Raw genomic sequence first — 26,228 nt, forward strand, 5'->3', positions numbered from 1 at the left:
AAATCACAGGACACGCTGTCCCAGTCACTATAGATTGAAATAACCTCATCACTGAAGCTAAATCTGGCGTCAGAATACACTCTTTAAGAACAGCCATGTTGAACAAACATGGTTCCATAGAACTGTAACAGATCCCATTTTGTCCTACTACCAGAAATGTTCTGCACACAGTCCCTCAAAGGAGCAGTCCATTTTCCCCTGAAGTGAATAAGAACACATGAGCAGAAAAATAACCTTGCACTGTCACCAGAATGAATCAACGCCATTCTACCAGAAATGTAAGACAAATCCATATGTTTCAAAATCCTTGAGACATAGAGCACAAAGAACGATTTATAAGGTTTATTAATACAATACATCGAGCCGGTGATTGCAGTCCACATCTATGTCATGGAGGGGGCTATTAAGTCACAAAATGGTGCGAAAGAATTGCATTTTCTAAAATTTGTGATTGAGTCTTTAGAAGCTGTGGTAGGCGAGGGTTATCTTTCAGAGGTGAAGGGTAAAGTGATGTCCAGCTATGACGTCATTCAAACAGAATGATGAAATATGTGGAAATGCTTGATAATGCAGACAGAGAAGGGTCAAATGTTATGATCCTTCTGCACACTGTAAGGTAAATCTGGCAATAGTGGATGGAACAGTCAAGTCGATGTGACTGGACTGTATGTTTGGTTTCTGTCCAATGGCAACAAGTTTATATTTGCATTTGCAGCATATTTGCACTAAAGTATGGAGTTAGAACTTGCATCATGTTATGCCTGTTCCAGCATAAGTCCGTTGCTGTTTTAACATATCTCCTGTTCCGATATGCACTGTTGGAGATACATCTCATAAAGACGTTCCTGAAAACATAGAGATTGATAAAAGTAATGATATAAGACCACAAGACAATAAGAAATAGCAAATGTAGGACGACATTCAGCCACTTGAGTCTGCTCTGCCATTCAACAGGATGACGTTGGGTGATCTGAAATTCCTGGCCTTTTCCCCACAACACTTGCTTTCCCTAACTGATCAAGAATCTCACTTTCTCAACCTTAAAATGCACTAGGAGTCTGCGTCCAAATCCCCCATCTCCTCCAACCACCCCCCACCCCCACCCCCACCACCCGCACCCCCCTCCCTCAACAGCTCTGTGTGGCAAAGGAGTTCCAAATACTCACGACCCCAACAGAACAAATTCCACCTCATCTCGGTCATAAATTTCATCCTTCTTTAAGTAATATGATGTATATGGAAAATACGGTGACATCGATTGTTGAGAGACATATAAGTGCACATCTACTGCTTTGGGATTTGATGGAGGTAATTTTAGAATCACTGAAGTAAAACAATAAAAGGCAAAAGTTACCTTTCTCTCAACCACAACATGTTGAACATAATTGCATTTTGCTCGAAGTTGCTTTCTCTCCTTCCTCGATAGGGTCAGTTTTGTGCTGAAGTTAGAGAGATGGAAGTTGAAAATGAGCAGGATAACCTCCGTGGATCAGACATTTCCTATTGACCTCGGACATAATCTAACATTATTGAACACCCACAAGCTGGCTACTGCAGAACATTTCCCGAGGAAGTACCTGCCATGTCACTGTTTCAAAATAATTTCTAAAACAGGCTTGCAGTTGTAGATGCTTGTCTGAGTGAATGAGTGAGTTAATGAGTGAATGAGTGAGTGAAAGTGAGTGCGTGAGTGAGGGAGTGTGTAAAAGTAAGTTTTGTTTTGCGAGAGTGAGCGAGGGTGTGTGTGAGGGGATGATCGAGTGAGTGAATGATTGTGTGAGTCCGTGAGTGAGTAAGTGGGTGATTCCTTGAAAGCGTAAGTTTGTGAAAGTGAGTGCGTGAGAAAGTGAGTGAGGGGTTCGCAGAGTGAGAGAGTGAGTTTGCGTGAAAACATAGGAAACACAGAAGACAAGGAGTAGACCATTCAGCCCCTTCCGTTTGCTCTGCCATTCAGTAAAATCACGACTGATTGGTGACCTCTCATTTAATTAGCATAAACGTTATTTGAGGAAGAGAGTTCCAAACCTCCCCAACACTTTCTGTTTCAACCTGTCTTTTTTTAAATATCTCTCATGAATGGACTGGCCGTAATTCTTCGACTACATCCCCGATTCAAGAATCTCCAAGCAAGTGGAATAAGTTTATCTTTACCCACTCTGTCTTTCCCTATCAATATCCTGAAGACCCCAATTACATCCCTCTTCACCTTCTAAATTCTAGAGATTAAAGGAATAATTTTGTCTAATCTCGCCTCATAACATAACTACTGAAATCCAGGTACCATCCTTGTAAACTTGCCTTAAACTCCCTCCAGGATCAGAACATCCAGACACTTCTCTGTGTTGATATAAGATATCAGATGAGTGAAACAACAAATATTATGTTGTCTTATACATTAAATTCGGAAAGGCGTGTGGCTGTAAATATAAAGATAGAGGACATCCTTTGCTGTGTAGCATGACAAATATTCACAATATGTTGGAATTTGACAGCAGTAATGGTGGTTGCAGAGTGAGACTACTACCATTCAAAACGGGGGAAAACAGAATGGGTCTCAAAATAGCAGTGAGAAAAGGAATATAACAGATAGATACAGACGTTTTGAGACTATGCAGCTACCTTTGAATTCGACCAATAGGTTTTAAAGGTTTACAATCGATTTGAAAAAAACCGACAGCCAGGATTGAGGGACTTGTCAATGAGTTCACAAACTGGTATGAATAAGATACTGATGTTACTAGGCGAGTTAAATCTGAGTGGCGTTGGAAGCTGATCTGCTGCTCAAAAGAAGGGCCATTCCTTTTGGTTGCTTCAAAACTTGAGAATGGAAGTGCACAAAGAAAATAAACAGAATGCAACTAATTTTCTTTTAAAGATTTAGCAAGTAGTTAGCATCTTGTAAGACCATTGTATTTCATAATGTGTAGAATCATATTGCCTGGCTCTTATTTATTTTATGACTGTATAAACGATAAATTCGATGGTTCTCGAAATGGTACTCTTCATTGCTTCCCCCACTGATCCAAAAAACATGAGCTATCACAGCCAGCATAATAAATGGACCACTGTGCATATAATCTAATTAAATAAAACTTCCATGTTGCAAATCATCACAGCTACTTAGCAATACTTCCCAAAGTCATCATAATTGCCAGCTCAAAGACGAGGAAGGAAGATACATGGGAGCACCATTACATGCATGTTCCTCTCCAACGTACACTATATCCTGAATATTGGTGTGTTTGAACCAAACTCAGTTTCTGTCTGCACTGTGGTGGAGCAACACGCCACAGTGAGAAGCAGCCTAGAATTTAGCTCCCTCTAACGTTTTCAGTGTAGTTATGGACTTGCAATAAGTGTTGGCCGTGGCAAAATGTCAGTAAATATACATCGTCTTATACATGTACTCATAACAGGATTGGATCATTAGACCTCTCTCTCTCTCTCTCTCTCCAGATCTCTTTCTTCCCTATCTGAAATTCTGTTAATGAAGTCTCTCTTGCACACTTTATCAATGTACTTTCATAACCCTCCAGATTCCTGTCACTGATTGATGGAATGTTTCCTAAATATCTTGTCAGAAATGCTTTGGATGTCAAAATAAATCCTAAGAACGTGTCTGTTTATTTTCAGTTTGCCACCTCCCCAAATCGAAAACGTGATAGTTACCAGTTGCAACACTTTGCAAGCAACATTGAGACGAGCATGAACCCGATCATCATGATGGCAGCCAGGAGGTAACTGCCTCCAGTTAACCAGTTCCAGATCGTAGAAACACACCACTGCGGATAAGAAAAGAAGGACCAAAATATCACAGTGAGAAAGAGAGCAGCAAAAAGACGGACACATCTCGTACATTTTCTTATTTGTGTAACTCACGTTTCGTCTATCATGATACACTGTCGTTCATTTTGGACGTTTCTTAACAAAATAACACGTTGGATCATCATAAGAGAGAAGTATTGCAGAAGACACTGAACTTGGAAGAATTGTCAACTGTGGAGCAGGGCAGCCTGTAACTCCAAAAGTGCATTGATTGGTTGGTGGAGTGGGCAGATAGATGGCAGATGATGCTCAATGTAGAGATGTGTGAGGTGAAGCTTTTTGGTCAGAAGAACATTGGAAGAACAATTAAGACATAGGGGTACAATTCTAAAGGGGGTGCAGAGACAGAGAGATGTGAGGGTGTATCTGCACAGATCGTCGAAGTTGGCAGGACAGTGGGAGAGAAAAGTAAATAAAGCAGATATTTCCTTCATTTTAATTCATAGGAGCATATAGAACAAGAGCAAGGAGGTGATGTTGAAGCTATAGAAGCTATTGAAGCTTAGACCTCAGCTGGGGTATTGTGGACAGTTGTCAGCACCACACCTTCAGAAAAATGTGAATGTATTGGGCAGAGAGAAAAATGAACCTGAGATTCACCGCCGAAATATTTTTAAAAACACGTCAGAGAGATTCTTCCTTTTCTCTAAATGAAATATAAAACTAAATACAATAACTTGCACGTGTGGCAGGATGGCCCGGAAAAATGACTCGAAAAAAGAGAAGATAAAAGTATTTTAATGACGAACGGGACGTGTCAAATGACGGTTGAGGGAGCCGAGACGCCTCTGACATTGTCCTGTGTACTATTCGGGAACCGTTCCCCGTAAAGAGACACACCAACATTACCAAAAGTGAAGTGTATAGTCAGAAGCAGGTCATGTGGATGAAAAACCTTCTATCAAAGAAGTAACCTCCATGTCTTTACCCAGGAGCATGGTTGACCTACTGGGCACATTGGGAATATTCTGTTTGTTCATTCTTTTCAGATTTCCAGCATTTGCAGCTGTCCCCCTTATTTTGCAATCCATTTTCGATAAGGATATAGAGCACAAATCTACATTTTAGCCACTTACGCATATTCCACCGTTCAGCACAAACATTGCTGACCTTTGAACCTCATTCCACACTCCTACCTATTAACATCTGCCTTGTTTTCATTTAAATAATGTAAAAAAATCGATCAGTTTTAAGCAGGACTACATCTACATCTGTGGGCGGCACGGTGGCACAGTGGTTAGCACTGCTGCCTCACAGCGCCTGAGACCCGGGTTCAATTCCTGCCTCAGGCAACTGTCTGTGTGGAGTTTGCACGTTCTCCCCGTGTCTGCGTGGGTTTCCTCCGGGTGCTCCGGTTTCCTCCCACAGTCCAAAAGATGTGCAGGGTCAGGTGAATTGGCCATGCTAAATTGCCCGTAGTGTTAGGTAAGGGGTAAATGTAGGGGTATGGGTGGGTTTCGCTTCGGCGGGTCGGTGTGGACTTGTTGGGCCGAAGGGCCTGTTTCCACACTGTAATCTAATCTAATCTAATCTAACAACACTGAGCAGGCTGTACCAAGAGATTTTACACAACATCTGAGTGAACAAATTTCGATTCATTTCAGTCTTACGTGATCAACAACCGTATTATGTGGCTTTAGACCAAATTTCTGTTAACCCACAAGGGGTAAACAGGCTCCTGCAGTTTCTCTTATCAACGTATATCACAATTGTAAGTGGCTTATTTTGATCATGTCTCATTCTTCTAAACTCCATATGTTCAATCCCAATTTACTCAGGCACCCCACGGGATTTGTATCAGAGATCCAACACTGCCATGACAATGCCTTTTCAAACAAAAGAGCCATACCGCCCAGATGAGTAAGATTTTTGCCGAGTCATCGCCGATGATATCTGCGAGATTTTCTCTTGATGTTTCTGAGATGATGAAACATGACAGCAGTGATAATGGAGCCAAGTAAACCAGGGCGCTGAAAAACATATATTTGATCCATGCCCTCCTGTTCCTGGAAGCCTGCTCACTGAAATGACAGCGAGAAACATTGTCTCCATTAACTCAAACTTTCCTTGTTAAGTCCCTGCCCCAGTGTGCTCTTTAAATGACAGTGCCAACTTTCTGTACAAAGCCTGAAGCTTGAAATTCGGAACCAGAATGATAATACAGGCCAAAGCATCACCTGCTCTCCTGCAGTTTACACTCCGCTGTGTAGATGATCAATTCACAGTCTTTCCCGAGTTGGTTCAAAGTATTCTGGACGGATCTGTTGATAGTTTTTTCGATTGTTGTACAGACCTCTTGGATTCGATTCATACAAGGAGCCGGCTGCCGATACAAACAATATGAACAGAGATGGGAAACGCACAGTGATAAGTTAATGCTGGCTTTATCCAGGGAACATGTTGACCATGCTTATCTTCACATCAAGGAATCAATGGGCATTTCTATTACATGCTCTCCTCTCCCACGAACCCTCCATGAGCCCAAGACCTCTGAAAATATTTGATTCCAGAGAACTTTGCTCAGGAAATATAAACCAAAGGTTCTTTGAAACCTAACTTTGTAGGTTGCAAGTCGGCTTTAGAATTCTGTGTTCAATATCCACAAACCTGACAGTTCCGTCAAGAAATTTGTCAATGTATTCTTCCAATTTCTATAACAAGGAAGTATAAGTCCTACCTGTGTCACTTTGAGCATGTTCCTGATTCTGAAAACTCGTTGTTTCACCATTCTGTGCCTCCCAAAACTAACTGTTTTGAATTCTAGATGCTGGATCGGAGAAAATCATGGGGCTCTAAGAGCTGCTTCTTTTTTAAAGTTTTTATTTCAATGCTGGAGGTCATTTGTTCCCTTTCATGAAACGGCGATTATTGTTTCAGATGCAGGCTTTGCTCGCTGAGCTGGAAGGTTCATTTTCAGACATTTCGTCACCAGACGAGGTAATGTCATCAGTGAGCCTCCGGATTAGGTGTTTTCTGCTTTCTATTTATAGGTTTGGGTTTCCTTGGATTGGTGATGTCATTTCCTGTGGTTGATGAAACCTCTGAAAATTAACCTTCCAGCTCAGCTAGCGAACCTACATCCAGAACCTCAACCTGAGCTACAAATCTTCTCAAAACTCGCTAATTACTGTTTTATCAGCTCTTTCTTCAAAAATCAAACCAACAGTACTTTAAAACCGGAGTAAAGAGACAGTGCAGCAGACCACGTGGCAGATTGTTTCTGAAGGGTCCAGAAATAGGCAGAGCAGTAAACAATTCACTGACTGTGAAGTTACAAGCATCTTTGGAGATCGGTGTTCTGTCCAAGTAAAACAAACAAGTTGTGAAATTCACAGCTGACATTAGAGAGACTTCATTACTGGATACTGCTCACAGCTGGCGATCAGCTCAGTGTTCTTTTTAAGATTCCTAAATCTTAATCTATTTATTTGAGCAAATCGACAATAGTGAGTAAGGATTTTTTTATATTCGATCTGCTGGGATCTGTCTCATAATGGAACTTTTTTAAGAATTGTAGCATAGGGATTAAGTTGTCTTGTAGCAGCAGGTATTTTGAGCAGGCAAGCTGTGCTTTTTCCTCGGTCTGTAGATTGTTAGAGTTCAAATACGAACTTTACTAGATGATGTGCTCTTCCAGTCGCATGTGGGATTTTAGGGAGAATGTCAGTGTTCCTGATGATTATGCCCACAAGGAGTATGTTGATTGTAAATCCTATCAAACTGCATGGATCGATTGGCACAGCAGAATTAACAGAAGCTAAGCTCGGTGATGGATGTATCAGGAAGGTACCAAGCCCGCAGATCGAGTCAGGTAGATGGGTTGCCTGTAGTAAAGGTGATGTAGGGAGGGGTGGGGGTAAATAAGCAAGCACAGTAGGAGTATCTTGGGGATATCCCAAACTCAGGAAGTGTGTTCTGTCACAAGATGTGGAAGGGGGATTGATTGTTAGGGGAATGCAACACTGACAAGTAGGTTTGAAGTATAGAGACTGGCTCAACTGTAACGAGTGCAGCGTCAGATTCCAAGCAATCAATTATTAATAGGGGAATTTCTAGTCAGAGGCATAAACGGATGTTTCTGGAGCAGACAGAGAGAGACAGCATTTTCGTATGCCGGGGTCAAGAATGTCTTAGAAACGATGCGGAATATTCTCATAGGGGAGAGTGACAAGCAAAAGGCCATTGCTCACATTAATACGATATAAGGAGAGAAAGGGACGATATTCTGAGGAGATAATATAAGAAAATAGGCAAGAGGTTAAAAGATAGGTCCTCGACGGATTACTCTCGATGCCACGAGCTAGTTAGAGTAGGAATAGGAGGATAGAACAGATGAATACGTGGCTGAGAAGCTGGTGAAAAGGGGTGCAGGTACATTTTTAGATCATTAGAATCTATCCTGGGGTAGACGTGACCTGTCTAAGAAGGATGTGTTGCACCTGAGTTGGAAAGGCACAAAAATGCTGGCAGGGAGATTTGTTGGAGCTACTCGGAAAGATTTAAACAAGTAATGTGAGGTGGTGGGGTCACATTAAGGAAATTTGTCACGTCCAGCCAATAGTGATTGAGTGAATCCCTAGAACTGTGTAAGGGCAGGGGGGAAATGAATAGAAGATTCGAAGAGATGTAGCCAAATCTTGGAAAATCGAACTAGATTAATGTAGAATATCGGTCAGCATTGATCAAAGGGTCTGTTTCTGTTCATCCACATAACTATGGCAGTTAAAGGTGCTGAATTTTGAACCCAGTCTGACAGAGAGTCTGAGAAAACATACTGAATGGAACAAATTATTTATCTTCTGCCTTTTTCACTAAAAACCTTCTCATTAAAGTTTGGTTGGCACGAATGAAAAACGAAAAAGTCCCTTTATCGTATGAGGAGCATTGTTAGAGAAAAGTTCAGACGAAGAGTGTTGGGTCCAGAAAGAAAACATCCAGGTACCAAGAAATTCGGACCAAGGCATGAACACTCCCCGTTGTCAAGAGGTTGTGTTTACACATTACAACAGCTGCACGGCCAAAGCTTGAACCAAAGCATGTCTCCATCCTGATATAGATTTGCATATCAGTGCTGTGTTTGTAATAGATTGGTCATGGATATAACACTATGAAACCTGTTGATTTGGTTTCAATACTGGACTAAGTTAGGTCTAGCACCTCTCTCTGTCTCGTGCTCACTCTTTGCATATATAACAAACCTATCTATGTATATATAAATATGTATGTATAATGGTATTATAAATAAAGTGTTTATATATACACACACACATACATATATTCACATTTAAGAAATCATAAATCATGCATATATTTACAGTTATCTGTATAATTTTGTGAACGGCTGAGACTGGCAACCCTACCTTGTTTGGTTCTGGGATGTAAATTGTTGGCATATCAAAGCCACACTTGTTGAGTCCGGGTCTTTTGCACAGTTCTTGCACTATTTGCATCATTACGCGCTAGAGATGAAAACAAATATATTATCCGACAAATATAAGCACGTTTCCCACTTTAGTATCGAACATACCATCAGAAAGTAACGGGTTATACCATATTGGAGGTGCGCAAACTCTCAGAATTTCTCAAAGAATTTCACCACTAATAAATGGCTGTCAATTCAGAGCAGCTCAAAACTGTCTTGCAGAAAATACAAGTGCAGTTATGAACACTTGTTGGCCCTTCAGGCAAAAATGAGATAAATAAACAACTCGTCTGCTTAATTCCAGGGTCTATTAAAATTTAAATGTGTGATGACTATTTATTTTATAAGCAGCATCAGCCTGTGTAGTTTTCATGTTTGTTTTTAAAATTAAAATAAAGAGTTTAAATTTCTCTTTGTTGTTCCAAACAAATTTGTGACAACTCGCACGTACAATTATTATGAGCAAGAACTAGGCAGCAACGCAAATTTGCCACCCGAAATATTAAACTGAGGATGAATAACATTAACACATCAGCACGAGTCGCCTGGTGAACAGGTAAGACAAGTCTATGGCAGTTCTGACTGTGCTCTTAGCTCCCCTTGCCTCTCTACGATTCATAATATTCCATTCACTTCTGCATACAAGCCTCGATCTAACTCAGTCTTGTATACTTGAATAGTCCAACCTCCTCTGCTCGGTGAGAAAGGGAACATAACGGACTCACAACGTGGTGAGAGAAGGATTTGTCCCTCATTTCCGTTTCAACTCTGAAAGCATCATTGAGACAAACCATGCCGATAGTCTGTCAAACCATCAGAACCGAAATCTGTGCGGTATACGATGATCTGTCACAAAAAAATGAAAACGGAAAGAATCCACAACCCAACAAAAAAACATTCAGTAGAATGAGTGGAGTCACGTTGTGGGGAAAATAAGAATGGGAAGTAGGAAATGGGGATAGACAATTGAAGCGCGAGTATTTATGAATGTGAATATATGGATGACACATCGAGTAAACTGTTTTATCATACCAATCATTTCCGTTGGCAGTGCATATTCATGTACAACTGTGCAAAGGATTTCATCTGTTACATTGCATGTTCTGGGAAAGAAAGTGTCAGAAGGAACCACAATCGAACCTCAACATTGGTTCCTAAAAACTTCATTATTTACTCAAAAGCTTTCAATTAAAGGCGCCATTCTCAATAATGGAACGAGGATGTTGACAGATGCATTCCTGAGCTGTGGCATTTCTGTTATAGAAACACCTTGCTAAACTAGTGTCACAGTTTTATTAGGTAAAACCAAGGACTGCAGATGCTGGAAACCTGAGTCTAGATTAGAGTGGTGCTGGAAAAGCTCAGCAGGTGAAGCAGCATCCGAGGAGCAGGAAAATCGATGTTTCAGGAACAGAGCTTTTATTTTTCTCTTCTTCTTCTTCTGAGCTCCAGAATGTCCTGCTTAACCTCTCTGTCTCATTTTCATCCCAAAAACATTAACCAATCATGCATCACCTATTCTAATATCGCCTTCTCTGACCTGGTTTCTAATGTGGCTTGTCATTTTTCGATAGGTCTACACGACAGAAAACAGTTCTGTGGTCCATCGGGTCTGTGCTGTAAAGAAATCTACCGAATAACTATTTTAATCCCATTTTCCAGCACTTAGCCCATAGCCCTGTCAGCCTTGGAGTTGCAAATGTGTCCCTAAATACACCTTAAATGCTATCAGGATTTCTGTGTCACCCACCCTTCCAAACAGGGAGGTTTAGTGCAACTGTTGCTCGATGACGACATCACCCACAGGCTCTATTCCTGATGAAGGGCTTTTGCCCGAAACGTCGATTGTCCTGCTCCTCGGATCCTGCCTGACCTGCTGAGCTTTTCCAGCACCACTCTAATCTAGACTCACAGTTTTAGTAGTCGACTTTGCATTTAACCCACAGTGAATATATCTTTGATGTCAAAATAAAAACGCAATGAGTAAAGTCTCCAACAACCATCAAGTCTTAGACTGAGGTATGGCTACTGGAATGGCAATATTGACTCGGTTTTTCTCTCTCCACAGATGCTGCCAGAACTGTTGAATTTCTCCATCACTTTCTGCTTCTTCTTTAGGGATTAGACTGTCGGACCTGAAAATGATTTTCTCATCAAGACAAACATGACTGTGCAGGGGGTTCAGTCCTCATGATTTAATTTTGCAATACTCCTTTACTGTCAATAATTCATATTTAGCTAAAGCACGTGAGTATAAAATGATAACCTTTAGACATTATTCCTAGACAGTAGAAAACCACGTGATCGTACTTCTGTTTTTTTTTGCTTTACATTCTGTTGGAATGCAACAGTCATAGGGGTCAGGGATTCAATTCCCCATGAAGGGAAGCTTCAATTACATGAAATGAAATGCATACCTGTCTGTCACTTTCGTGCCCAGCCTCATCAGCTTTGCTAAGATAGAATCTCAGTTTCTCGCCGTGCATCTCGTTTATCTTTTCTACAACATTCAGCGTCCGTTTGCACAAGGCTTGTCCCATTGGGTCAAAGAAGACAAGGATCAGATCGGCCTGTTCACCTGCAGCAAATAAGCGAGTATAACGTTAGATTACCACACCGTGCTCGGAGGTCCTCCAGTGTTTAAGTTGCATTTTCCAAATGTCACTCAAGATCTTCGATGAAGTAAGATCTCCTGGAAGTTGTCAAGTTGATGGTTTCAATTTTCACACCAAGAGATGTATGGGTTTAACAGTTCTCCACCAAAAAGTCCTGGCTCCTACAACGTTGAACAATTCAATAGGGCATCTGATCAAGGTCCAATTCAAATTCTTCATGAGTGTCCTTTCAATGTGCTTGCAAGTGTGTTCTCCCAGATGAAGTCTTTGTGTCTCTTGTGCCTGAGCACAGCAATGTACTTCCAGTTGGTGAAGTGATCTGCCTGAAACCTGTAGAAAACGTTCCGAGTCGAGAGTGTGGGGTGGTGGAAAAGCACCGCCCGTCAGGCAGCATCCGAGGCACAGGAGAATCGATGTTTCCCGCACAAGACCTTCATCAGTTTCCTGATGAACGGCTTATGCCCGAAACATCGATTCTCCTGCTCCTCAGATGCTGCCTGAAATGTTGTGCTTTTCACCCGCCACACTCTCGACTCTGCAGGCCTCACTTTCTCCTAGAAAACCTTCCTGGACCGATTAGCTGGTGGCATTTCACTAGTACTCACATTTCACATCTAGGTCGTTATCCAGAATGGAGAAGGGATTGAAAAGAAAGCGTTTTTTTACCTTCTCATCAATGATTGCAAATGAAAGATTTTGCGTGGGTTCAAGTTTTCCTGTGGCAGAACGTCAATTTCAAGGAATATATCTGGATTTTCAAGACAGCCATAGAAATTAGGAGCAGTAGGATTCTAATCAGCCCCTTGAGCCTGTGTGCAGTTAAATACGATCGTGGTTGATCTGATCTCATGTTCACCACCACCTTCTCAGGGATTTATATCCGTTCCCGGTTGACCTTGACAAGATTGTGGTGTTGATAAAAACTGAGTGATTTGTCAGCTTGGTTTCAAGTCATGGGAAGTGTGTATAGTTTGCGTGTCACTTTGACATTGCATATGGGTTATATTTGATATGATCGTATAAACCCTTGCCAAAACTACAAATTCCTAACATTACAGAATGCATAATTGTTAACTTCGGAATGCAACTTGTTCGTTATATGATTTCATACTTTATTGCCGTTCATGGTGAATTGCACTCACAACACAAGTTATATTGTCAGGCTATTCTTCTTTCCATGGCCAACTAATTTCTCCAGGGAGACTGGTTTGCAAGGTTAGATCTCGTGGAATAGAGAGAGAAATAGCCATTTGGATACAGAACTGGTTCAAAGTTATAAGGCAGAGGGTGGTGGTGGAGGGTTGTTATTCCTATTGGAGGCCTGTGACCAGTGGATTGCCATAAGGATCTGTGCAGGGTCCAGTACCTTGCGTCATTAATGGCAATGATTTGGATGTGAGCATAGGATTTATCGTTAGTAAGTTTGCAGATAACACCAAAATTGGAGGTGTAGTGGACAGCGAAGAGGGTTACCTCAGATTACAATGGGATCTTGATCAGATTAGCCAATGGGCTGACAAATGGCAGCTGGAGTTTAATTTAGATTAATGCGAGGTTCTGCATTTTGGGAAAGCAAATCTTAGCAGGACTTATACACTTTATGATAAGGTCCTAAGGAGTGTTGCTGAACAAAGAGAACTTGAAGTGCAGGCTCATAGCTCCTTGAAAGTAGAGTTGAACGTAGATAGGATAGTGAAGAAGACGTTAGTTATGCTTTCCTTTATTGGTCAGAGTATTGAGTACAGGAGTTGGGAGGTCATGTTGCGGCTGTACAGGACATTGGTTAGACCACTGTTGGAATACTGCGTGCAATTCTGGTCTCCTTCCTATCGGAACGATATTGTGAAACATGAAAGGGTTCAGAAAAGATTTACAAGGATGTTGCCAGGGTTGGAGGGTCTGAGCTATAGGGAGAGGTTGAACAGGCTGGGGCTGTTTTCCCTGGAGCATCGGAGGCTGAGGGGTGAACTTGCAGAATATCAAAAAACCATGAGGGGCATGGATAGGAAAAACAGAAAAAGTCTCTTCCCTGGGGTGAGGGAGTCCAGAACCAGAGGACATGGGTTTAGGGTGAGAGGGGAAAGATATAAAACAGATCTAAGGGGCAACTTTTTCACACAGAGAGTGGTACATGCATGATATAATTAAAGCATTAAAAGGCATCTGGATGTGTATATGAATAGGAAGGGTTTGGAGGGATATGGGCTGGGTGCTGTCAGGTGGGAATAGATTAGATTGGGATATCTGGTCTGTGTGGATGAGTTAGACCAAAGGGTCTGTTGCCGTGCTGTACATCTCCACGACTCTCTGACATTTGGTTTGGCTTGTGCTGGTAACTGGTGAATTACTTATTCAAAAATCTTGCAAGATAGATTATCAATCATGAAATCAACACGCCAGAGAAAGATTAAATTGCGTGATGTGCGCTTGACGCTACATAACCGTTGCGTTTTAAAATTATACATTAATTTCCAAAGGCACAGAAATTTGCAAAGAGGAAGTTCTTTAGAAATTGGAATATTTAAGTTCGGAATCTTTTCCATTTTATGAGTTTGTTGGAAACTCACAGAGTCTCAGACAATGAAATATCAAGTGACTGCAGTAGGAGGATTGCACAGAGTCTCAAAGAGGGGGGGCAAACGTTTTTGATTTAGCAGCAGAGAGTAAAAGGTGATATGGGGGCTCTGTTTTCTGGGATCAACTGAGAGAGGTGCTTTTGGGAGTTCTCTTTTTGTTTGATCAGAAATCACAGTGGATCAGTGATTAGCACTGCTGCCTCACAGCAGAAGGGACCCAGCTCCGATTCTCGCCTCGAACGACTGCCTGTGTGGAGTTTGTACATTCTCCCCGTGTCTGCGCGGGTTTCCTCCATGTGCTCCGGTTTCCTCCCACAGTCCAAACATGTGCAGATTAGGTGAATGGACCATGTTAAATTGCCATAGTGTTCAGGGATGTGCAGGTGTATTAGTCAGGGGTAAATTTAGAATAATAGGGTGCAGGAATAGGTCTGGGTGGGTTGCTCTTTGGAGGGTTGGTTGTTGGGCCTAATGGCCTGTATCCACATGATGTGGGTTCTATTATTCTCAATCTGGCTGAATGCAAGGATTTACAAAGGACAGCAGCAATTCCAACAAAGGAAGCTTCCAATGGAGTCATTCAGATATTATTGCAGGAATGTTTACAGTATGACCCAAAATATAAAATGTTAGCTAATGCAAACATGATTTTTGTTTCCTGTGTACATCGAGGTCTTTGTTGTCTGTTCATGAATTTTCATTTGTGCATTTTGTATTATTAAATTTAATGTCAAAAAGCATGAAATCTCACCCATCATTTCATTCTGTCGCTGACGTACGTGGCTGTTTTGAAGACATTTGTCGCTGAGGTAATTTACAATTACAAACAGTATATAGTATTGATCTTGCCAAATATCAACTAAATTAACAGGGAGGTCATCTAAACTCAAACTGGAGTGATCAAGTACTTCAGTGGGAGGTGAAGGCATCTGTTTACTCCATTTTAACATTCATGTCAGCCAATGTATATGGTTACCAAATGTAATGTCGGCAGTTCCATTGGCTGAACGGCTAGTGAGTGATGCTAACCATGTGGGTTTTCTTCATATATTGAAGTGCATTGTTTGCTTTTAGTTAGTTGATATAAAGCTAAGGCTTACAATTGCAGGGGACCTCAGAGCCATGGCATGTGCCTCTTGCTTGATGTTGGAGCTCAGGGACGTGGCTGACGTTCCTGACTCTTCCACTTGCAAGAAGTGTGTCCAGCTGCAGCTCTTGTTTGACCGCATGACGGCTCTGGAGCTGCAGATGGGCTCACTGTGGAGCTTCTGCAATGTTGAAGAGGTCGTGGATAGCACGGTTAGTGAACTGGTCACACTGCAGTTTAGGATTGCTGAGGGAGACAGTTAATGGGTGACCAAAAGGCAGAAAAAGAATGGAAAAGCAGTCACCTCCCTCCAAACAAGTATACCGTTTTGGATATTGTTGGGGGAGATGGCTCACCGGGGGAGGGCAGCAGTTGCCAAGATCATGGCACCGTGGCGGGTTTTGCTGTTTCGAATGGCGGGAAAAAACTGGTATAGCCATAGAAATAGGGAATTCTATTGTGAGGGGAGTAGAAAGGAGGTTCTGTGGCCGAAAACGGGGCTACCAGATGGTATGTTGCCTCCCAAGGTGCTCGGGTCAGGGATGTCACTGATCGGCTGCAGAGCATTCTAAAAGGGGAGGATGAACAGCCAATTGTCATGGTGCATATAGGCACCAATGATATAAATAAAAAAAACTAGATGAGGTGCTGAAAGCAGAATTCAGGGACCTAGGAGAGAAGATAAATAGGAGGACCTCAAATGTAGTGATCTCGGATTACTACAAGTGCCACGTGCTGGCCAGCATAGAAATGAAAGAATAGGCAGGGTGAACACGTGGCTTGAGGGATGGTGTAGGAGGTCCAGATTTGTTGGACATTGGGACCGGTTCTGGCGAAGGTGGGACTATTACAAATTAGACGGTCTACACCTGAAACGGACTGGAACTGATGTCCTTGGGGGAGTTTTTGCTACTGCTGTTGGGGAGGTTTTAACCTAATGTGGCAGGGGACTGGGAACAAGAAGAGAAGGCTAGTAGACAACGAGGTGGAAACTGGAGACTGTAAGGATCATGAAGTTAGCATTAATAAGTGGAAGAGTAGGCAAAGTGCAGATGAACGCAAAAGAACTGGTGGCCTGAAGTGTATCTACTTTAATGCAAGGACTATCGTGTGTAAGGCAGATGAATTTAGAGCTCGGATTGGTGCCTGGGAGTATGACGTTGTTGCAATCGCAGAGAGTTGGTTGAAGGAAGGTCATGATTGGCAACTAAATGTTCCAGGATATAGACGTTTCAGACAGGACAGGGAAGGAAGTAAAAGGGGGGGGGGGGGGGGGGGGGGGGGAGGAGTTGCATTGTTGGTCAGGGATGATATCACGGCTGTGCTAAAGGAGGACACTATGGAGGGCTTGAGTAGTGAGGCATTATGGGTGGAGCTGAGAAATAAGAAGGGTGCAGTCACACTTTTGGGGCTATATTACAGGCCTCCCAACAGTGAGCATGAGCTAGAAGAACCAATCGAAAAACAGATTATAGAAAGATGTAGAGGCAACAGGGTGATGGTGATGGGAGATTTTAATTTTGCCAACGTTGTCTGGAATACACTAAGTGTCAGAGGTCTGGACAGGGCATAATTTATAAGAAGAGTCCAGGAGAGTTTTCTAGAGCAGTATGTCAATAGTCCGACGAGTGAAGGGTTTATATTTGACCTGGTGTTGGGGAATGAGCCAGGCCGGGGGGAGAAGATGCGGTGGGGGATTTCTTTGGGAACATTGACCACAATTCTGTAAGTTTTAGAATACTTGTAGATAAAGATGAGAGTGGTCTTAAGGGACGAATACTAAACTGGGCCAAGAACCATTATATCAAAAGTATGCAGGGGCTGGGAAATGTGGATTGGCCACAGCTATTTGAAGGGAAGTCCACATTTGATATGTGGGAGGCTTTCAAAGATCAGTTGAAGATAGTGCAGGATAAGCATGTCCCGCTGAAAGCAAAAGATTGGAAAGGCAAGATTCATGAACCGTGGATGACAGGATAAATCGTATGACTAGCCAAGAGGAAAAGGGAAGTGTACATAAGGTCCAGGCAGCTAAGAACAGAATGGACCCTGGAGAAATATAGGGAGAGTAAGACCAGTCTTAAACGAGGAATCAAGCGGTCTAAAAGGCGTCATGAAATAGTTTTAGCGAGCAGAATTAAGGAGGATCCCAAAGCCTTTTTTTATATAAGTAAGCGAGTGAGTAGAGAAAGGGTTGGACCACTAAAGGATAAGGAAGGAAGGAAAGCTGTGTGTCGAACATGAGAAAATGCGTGGGGTTCTGAACGATTACTTTGCATCAGTGTTCACTGAGTAGAGGGACATGATGAATGTTGAGATTAGAGATAGAAGCTTGATTACTCTGTACCTCGTTGACATAAGTAAGAAAGATGTGTTAGATAAGCTAGAGGCTATTAAGGTGGACAAATCCCCAGGACCAAATAGGATCTATCCCAGGTTACTGAGGGAGGCGAGAGAGGAAATAGCTGGAGCTCTGACAGATATCTTTGTAACATCCATAAACACAGGTGAGGTGCCGGAGGACTTGATTACTGCTCATGTTGTCCCCCTGTAAATGGAGAGTAGTAGGAATACTCCGGGTAACTGTGGATGAGTGAGCATGACGTCAGTGCTGGGAATGTTGCTAGAGAAGGTATTGAGTGATAAAATCTTTATATTAGGAAAAAATGGGCTCATCAGTGATAGGCAATATGGTTTTGTGCGGAGTAGATCATGCCTTACCAACTTAGTAGAGGAAGTGACCAAATTGATAGATGAGGGAAGGGCTGTAGATGTCATATACATGGACTTTAGTCAGGCATTTGATAAAGTTCCCCATGCTAAACTAATGGAGAAAGTGAAGTCACATGGTATGCAGGGTGTTCTGGTTAGGTGAATAAAGAACTGGTTGAGCAACAGGAAACAGAGAGCAGTAGTTGAAGGGAGTTCCTTAAAATGGACCAGTGGCGTTCCACAGGGATCAGTGCTGGGGCCACTGTTGTTTGTGAAATACATAAATGATCTGGAAGAGGGTATGATCAGCAAGTTTGCATGTGGCACGAAGATTGGTGGAGTAGCAGAAAGCATAGGGAACTGTCAAAGAATGCAGGAGAAGAGAGATATACTGGAGAATTGGGCGGAGAAATGGTAAATGGAGTTCAATCCAGGCAAATGTGAGGTGGTGCATTTTGGGAAGTCTAATTCGAGAACTAAATATGCAGTGAATGGAAAAGCCTTGGGACAAGTTCATGGGCAGAGAGATCTGGGAGTCCAGGTCCATTGTACCCTGAAGGTTGCTGCACAGGTGGATAGAGTGGTCAAGAAGGTATATGGTATCATCAGACGGGGTATTGAGTATAAGAGCTGGCAGGTCATGTTAAAATTGTACACGACATTGGTTCAGCCGCATTTAGAATAGTGTGTACATTGCTGGTCGCCACATTACCAAAAGTATGTGGACGCTTTGGAGAGGGTGTAGAGAAGGTTTACAAGGATGTTGCTTGGTGTGGAAGGTGCTAGTTATGAAGAGAGGTTGAGTAGGATTGTTTTCATTAGAAAAAAAGAGGGTTGAGGGGGGATCTGATTGAGGTCTATGAAATCATGAAAGATATATACAAGGTAGATAGAGATAACCTTCTTCCCAGGTAGGTGCCGGTAACGCGTTGACAGCAGAGGTCATAGCGGTAGGCACGGTAGATTCATTTAAGATGCGTCTAAACAAATGCATGAGTAGGTGGGGAGCAGAGGGAGACAGATGCTTAAGAATTGGGTAACAGGTTTAGACAGTGGATTTCGATCGGCTCAGGCTTGGAGAGCCGAAGGGCCTGTTCCTGGGCTGTAAACTTTCTTTGTTCTTTGCTTTTTTTTAAATTCCTGCACTGGCTGAAGTTACTATGAAGCACTCGCCTTCTCAACCTTTCCCCTCGCCTGAGGAGTTGTGAACCTCAGGTTAAACCACAGTTATCTTTCTCTGAGGAGATAGCAGCCCTGTGGTTGAGTAGTGTCGCCGTGACTTTACCTTTCCCTTGATCAGCTCTCGAGTTTCAATCATTAACCCTGAAGAAGGTCTGAAAACAGTTTGATTAGCAGAAAGGCGATAAAATACAAATACCAAAAAGGGTTACCCAGCCAGATCAGCGCCTTATCCACATCAAATTCGTACAACATGTCTCCATCCACAAGACCTGGAGTATCTATGAAAGTCACCAAGAAAAACATTTTCTGCTTTGAGGTGCTGATCTCGGTCGTCAGGTAGTCTGTCACTCCTGCAGAAACACAGAAACCAGGAATGTCAAAGGTCAAAAGTGACTTTCCATCGCATACCTTTTTGTTTGCAAAGTTATGTTCAGTCTACATCAAAGGTCACCAAGTTAAATCAAAATATATGCATTATACTTTCACCTTCAATATATAAGAGAGACACATCGAACGCAAAGTATCTTCAATTTTGTGCAGAATGGCATTAGATTGTAAAAGCAGACAGAGAAACAGGATTTGCAATGCGGAAGGAACTCCAACTCTTCACAGTGACTACCCATTCTCCCTGAAATAGCAATCGACTGAACGTAATTTCCGCTTTGTTAACCCCACAGAACTTTCCTTCGTGTGTCCACAATAATAAATTCAAATCATTTTACATCCTTTTTTCCATTTAAAGTCAATTCCAACATAACCTCCATGCTCCTCGACAATCTGTCTTGCCAAATACATAGAAGTCATCCATACGCCGTCTGAATCGTCTTATACAAATGCTCCTTCCAATTCCAGTGTTATGGAATAGGCCAGACCACTCAAAACTTTCTTAATCAGGCAGCCCAGACCATAACTATGCAATTTGCTTCGGTAAGTGTACACTGAGAATAACCCGGAGAATGTCAGCTAGGTTGACTACTAGATTTTAAAACAGACAAAACTTTATTCACAAAAATTCACAATGAAACACAAAGAACAGAATAAAGAACCCCTACAGAAATCAGTCGATCCAAACATGTCTTAATTATGCTGTTCCGAATATGCACAACGGCCCCAATGTGCAAACACCCTTTAAAACCCAGTACAAATGGAACACATGCTGACGGGTTGAAGTTGAAGGGCAGGAGGAAAGAGAGACAGAGTTTCCACACAGCTCACTGTTGAACTCCTCATCAGTTCAAAACTGAACTAAACTGCTGTGCTCAGCTCGAGAGCTGATCAGTCCCCTTTTATTCTCCAGGCCGTTTCTAAAACATGACCACTTTGGCCTGAAGTCTCGTCTGATTACATATAAACAAAAAGCCTCTCAATACCCTTTTCACCTTGGCACGAAATCAGACTGATCGGAGCCCAGTCTGGTTCATTATCCCTCTGAAAACAATCAAAACACAGTATCCTTGAGCCAAGGAATAGTTTTTTTGAAAAAAAAGGAACTGGCTTGATGACACCAAGGATCTGTGAATCTGCACATTAACGTATGTCTGCTCTTCAGTACTTTCCAGGGTCTTACCATTCAGAGAACAATTCCTTGCCTTGTTCGAGCAGGGCCAAACCTCACACATTTCTGGGTTACATCCATTTGACACTGCTCTACCGATGTGTCCAGGCCTCCTTCAGTCCTCCTATTAATTACCTTAGCAAATATTATGACATCCAGAAACTTCTTGACTATATCTATACATTTCAGTCGAAAACATTAATGTACACCACAAAGAGAAGGTGCCCCAAAGTCAAAGTCCACTGAACACTACTCGAAACTACTCTGCTTCCAGAAACATCGGTCCACCATCAAACTGTGCCTCTTGACCCTCAGCTAATTTAAAGTCCAATGCACTACTTAGTCCTGTCTCAATGGACTTTCTTACCTTCTTCACCAATCTGCCATGAGTGTCCTTCTCAAAAGCCTTGCTAAATCCATAGCAAAACATCAAATGCATGACCATCATCGACACTTCTGGTTACTTTAACAAATCGTTTTGGCGCATTTATGTAGCACCACATTCCCTTGACAAATTAATGTTGACTGTACCTGATTAGTATTAGGACATTATTACATTGAAAGATAAAAAGTTAACGTTGTGAAGCTTTATTTATTTGATATGACAGTCATAACTACTATTTGTCCTCCTATTCTTTCCAAAATTTACATTCACGTGAATGTACCTTTGACCTGTTCGAGACCTTGGAATTGCGGGTAGACATGTAATGTAGCATTACCCTGTGAAAACAAAGAAAATGAATACAGGTTACAGACGAAAAGTCCTGCAAACAATTTATGGTGGTGTCGGGGTTTCAGTTACCTCAGTTGCCTCGAGAGACGTTTTACACGACAGAATAACACCAACATGATGTCTTCAATTCCCATGCAAGTTGAGGTTACCATGAAAGACTCGCTTCTTAAACTCTCCCCTCACCTGAGACATGGTGACTGAGATCTCTCTCTACAATGAGAGAGTAGGATGATAGGGTCTTTAGAATTTGATATAGGAGTATTCACGGAGTACTGTTCAAAAGAATGCAAATCCTGAACCAGTCCAGAGGGGATGTTTGTAACCATATGAATAATTGCAACATTTTGGGAACATGGTTCAAAGATTACCAGAACAACTAATGGAGTTACTGTGTACATAATGAAACTAGACTTAACTGACAAAATAATAATCGTCAAAATTCCTCATTTATGAAACAAGAAGGAAACGTTTGACCCACTGAGACTATTTAAGGAAGGAAATAGGTTGACCTTGTCTTATCTTGCCGACATGTGACTCCCATCCAACAGCAGGACACCTAATTACTAAAGCCATTTAGGCAAACAATTCTTATGTCCATATGTCGTCTGGTCCTCCATATGTCTCCAGTCCCACAGCAATATGGTTGACGCCTACAGACCTGCGGAGTAGCCTAGCAAACTGACCAGTTCAGTGACAACACACACAGACATCTCTCAAGAAACTCAGCACGTCCGACAGCCGGGACAAGACCATTTGCCACAGCAGATTCGCCGCTGACGATTAGCCACCGCCCATTGGCCACTGAAGACGATTCGCCACTGCAAATAAGTTTAAAATGTTAGAGAACAAGCATATCTAAACTACATAAAATTGTCGTTATTTTGGTTAAGGTAGTGTTTGCGTTCTTTCAGTAACAATTTATTTTCGTTACAGGAGAGATTTTTTTTAAGCTTGTGTTTTTTTTCCATTTACCCTCAAGTCTTCAAAATGGAAACACAAATTATTAGTAAACGTGGATATAAGAAGTTTTACCACGATGGTTTTATATATGTTTTTGATAAACTGTCCAAGAGTGATTCAAGTATTAAGTTTTGGCGATGTGAACATTCTTATTGTGTTCTTATTAACGAATGTGTAGCCGATGTCCTGCAGTCAGTCCCAGCATCTTTACCGACAACATGAAGAAAATAATTCGGCAAAAAAGGAATGATAGGCGACGCAAACGATAGAATACAAAATATTGTTCTTGAATACGGTGAAAGAGATTGTTTCGGAATATCTTAGAGGAATAGAGCATAACTATCAAATGAACTAAAATTTCATTGTTTAATATTAATGTGAGATTTTACTGTCATTATAAAGATTTTTAAAATATATTTTCTTTTGGGGGTTAAAGTTTGTAACTCATTTTAATATATAAACCAATAAAATGATATTTATTTTACCTCTTTTTTAAAATCAGTATGTAGAATGTCGGTGACTAAATAAAGGGGAATGAGAAGTATGAAAGAACAGGTGGGAGGGAAAACAATCGGTACGTATATATATTTCCGGTGGTGAATAATCTCCAGAGGTCAACGACCCCAGTGGAGAAATGCTGGTGGAGAACTGGCAGTGGCTAATCATCGGCAGCGACTCTGTCGTGGCAAATTGTCACCAACCCCTGACAGCACCTGTGGAGAGAAAAAGTTGGTGGTCGGGGGGTGGTGGGGGGGGGGGGGGGGGGGGAGATTGTGACTGATAGGTGAAGAAGGAGTCTAGAGGAGCAGGAAGGCAGCCAGGTAGGCAAAGTGATGGATAATAGTGAGCCAGGAGATAGGGAAGCAAATCTCCTAATGGGGACCATTGCTGGTTCATAGTGGGAAGTCTATGCTGAAAGCAGACCATGTCATGACAGGCCCTGGAGTGTGTGAGAGGATAAAGTACATGGGAGAAGGTGGTCAGGCTCTAAAATTGCTGAACTCAACCTTGAAAGCTGCAGTGTCCCCAAGAGGAAAATGAAAATGCGGCGAGATTACCTACTCCTTTGCCCCACATCCCCTGTCATATGTACCCCCTTTCCTGAGCTACCATCAGTTTTGAAGAAAGATCCGTGCACCCGAAACGCTAACTCTGTTTCGCAATGCACATATGCTGCCAGACCTTCTGTGTTTCTGAAGTAGTTTCTACTTCTGTTTCAAATTTCCAGCATTCACAGTTGTTAGTTTTATGTTACAGTTTAAGGGGAGTTTGGGTTGGTCAGCAAATTCTGGTATTGTCAGCAACTCCCCACAACTTATCAAAGAGCAAAGTAAACTGTACAAGTGCTATACATGTTTCTCTTCAATTGTCCGGTGATTGCAACAGCATTATGATTTGCCTTTGGCACACACAGCTGGAAGCTGGGTCTGGTTTCTATTATTACAGGAATGGTCAATGGTCGAGCATTGCACAATTCAAACAGTTTAAATACAGAGTAAATTATTATTAGTCATCTCTGATTTCCGTTCAGTGGCATTGGGAGTGAGAAAGCGGGTCAAACCCGCCAGAGGTACATGGAGAAGAGAATGATATCGAATGTGATGATGACTAAGAATTCCAGTGAAGTGCACTTGAAAGAGGCTTCCAGCTTTTTGACATAAGCCACTATCTTTCAGGGATCTCGGATGAGTGAAAGCTCGACGATGATCCAAGCCATTACTCACCAGGAGTGACTCCCTTTTCTTTCCACTGGTGACAAACGTAAATCCCTGTGTCTCGGTTGCAACTCCTGTTTTCAGTATATGTTCTTCAATGTACCTACAAGTTTCAATGGTTAGAGACGCAAATATCACACTCAAAGTCCCGTGGATAATACAATATTTGATTATTGCTAAGGAAAGGCACATTTCGCTGAAAATGTTTGACCTGCTGCCATCAGGATAATTAGCAACACACATCAAAGTAAAGGGAGAACAACACCTCATCAAGAGAGACGGGTCATGAGTTGACAAGTGGACTGACTAATGAACTGCTGTCATGGGAAAAGTTGTCTTCTGTTGAGTTGTACACAATGTGTACTCAGTCCCTTTTGACTGATCATAGTGAAGGTTGTTCTGGAGGGTAGGTTGTGTTCTTCCTATTTCTACGGTTACAAGAGTGGATAAGGTGAGGGTACCGAGAGACTCAGTCAGCATTACTGAGAGGAATATAGGCAGTATGGACTCTGTGATAAACAGTCAACATCACTAAGCGGAGCAGAGGTAGTGGAGAGCATGTGCCAGGCGGTAAATATCATTCATGAATGGACATTGTGAGTGTTCTCACTCAGGCAGTCAGCATCAACTGGACGGCAGAGCATTTCAGGACCACTGTAGAGCAACACTGAGAGGAACAGACAAGGAAAGGAACCGATGGCACTCGTGCCCTTAACTTTATCTTCTCGTCATCATTCTGCTTGTGAAGGGAAACTGACACTCAGCTTTCTTCCGTTTCTCTTGCACTTTTGGCTGGACAGTCATGCCAACACTGTGGATATACTCCCACACTGCCTGATGTGGTCATGACGTTCTCAACATCTTTGCTTGCCTGAGGCTTTGTGACCCTCAAGTAAAACCACCACTAGTCATCTCTCTGTAATAAGGGAATAGCCCTGTGGTCTGATGAGACTATAGCGACTTTATATTTATAGCCCTCATGCAATTGTTCCGACTTCCTATTCCCAGCTTGACTTTGGTTCAACCTCGATTGGGATCGAGTTGCAAGGAATCCTACCAGCATTTACAAATCTCCCAGCAAAAATACCAGACCCGGCCTACTGGAAGTGTAACACGGAAATGTGCATCTCCCACAGCAGATCTCCAGCCTCAAACTGAATCCAGCAATCCGATAGTCCTGACAATCATTCAAACATGAAACTGGCGACACTCCTGAGATTACTGATCTTGATGGACTGTATTTTTTTTCTAATTTCCTTCAGAACTCCCTGATTCTTTTCTTTCCCAACCTTACCCCCAGTGACATTGACAGAAATACGGAACATGACTGCTGGATGATCGCCCTCCCATTCGGGAGAAGTCCTGCAGCCGTGATGCCCTTGACCTTGGCACCAGGGAGACAGCACATCACATTACTGTTAAAACGCCTATCTCTTGCTGTGATGATGGAATCGCCAATAACTATTCCTCATCCTGACTTCCTCCACTTCCTCGCCTGTACATCTCAATTGACGGTGCTGTCACAGACTGGACTCTGTCTGCACTTAAAAGGAGAGCCATTGCTTCCATCGATTTCCAACTTGATTATGGATTAGCAAGGTAGACCAAGGGCGGGGGGGGGGGGAGGGGGGGGGTGGCTCGTGCACTGCTTGCATGCTGTTCTTAGATAACCTCAAAGTTAAAAATCACACAACACCAGGTTATAGTCTAACAGGTTTAATTGGAAGCACACTAGCTTTCGGAGCGACACTCCTTCATCAGGTGATTGTGGTCAGAAAATTAAAACAACTAAAACATCAGTCAGTGTATCCAGTCAATGTAGTGATTGTGGATTCAGGAGTGTTGC

General features: G+C 42.2%; 1 protein-coding gene across 2 annotated transcripts in view; it reads right to left on the minus strand.

Annotated features, from left to right (window-relative positions):
• Positions 1 to 327: 327 nt before the first annotated feature.
• Positions 328 to 26,228, minus strand: part of LOC122544134 (uncharacterized) — a 33,609-nt gene continuing 7,708 nt past the window's right edge. The window contains exons 3-12 of one of the 2 annotated variants that reach the window (XM_087981751.1): positions 24,392 to 24,485; positions 21,640 to 21,694; positions 19,629 to 19,769; positions 11,665 to 11,825; positions 9,186 to 9,284; positions 6,003 to 6,148; positions 5,675 to 5,846; positions 3,670 to 3,782; positions 1,355 to 1,439; positions 328 to 845 (exon numbers count right to left, since the gene is read on the minus strand). In XM_087981751.1, coding sequence (XP_087837877.1) covers positions 789 to 845; positions 1,355 to 1,439; positions 3,670 to 3,782; positions 5,675 to 5,846; positions 6,003 to 6,148; positions 9,186 to 9,284; positions 11,665 to 11,825; positions 19,629 to 19,769; positions 21,640 to 21,694; positions 24,392 to 24,485 — 1,123 coding nt within the window. In that variant the 3' untranslated portion in view covers positions 328 to 788. The remainder of the gene's footprint in view (positions 846 to 1,354; positions 1,440 to 3,669; positions 3,783 to 5,674; positions 5,847 to 6,002; positions 6,149 to 9,185; positions 9,285 to 11,664; positions 11,826 to 19,628; positions 19,770 to 21,639; positions 21,695 to 24,391; positions 24,486 to 26,228) is intronic. The other variant, XM_087981750.1, reaches the window with a different exon arrangement.

Source organism: Chiloscyllium plagiosum, unplaced genomic scaffold (assembly GCF_037043375.1).
Source record: "Chiloscyllium plagiosum isolate Xiang-an unplaced genomic scaffold, Cpla_swu_hap1 HiC_scaffold_40, whole genome shotgun sequence".
NCBI classification, from domain to species: Eukaryota; Metazoa; Chordata; class Chondrichthyes; order Orectolobiformes; family Hemiscylliidae; genus Chiloscyllium; species Chiloscyllium plagiosum.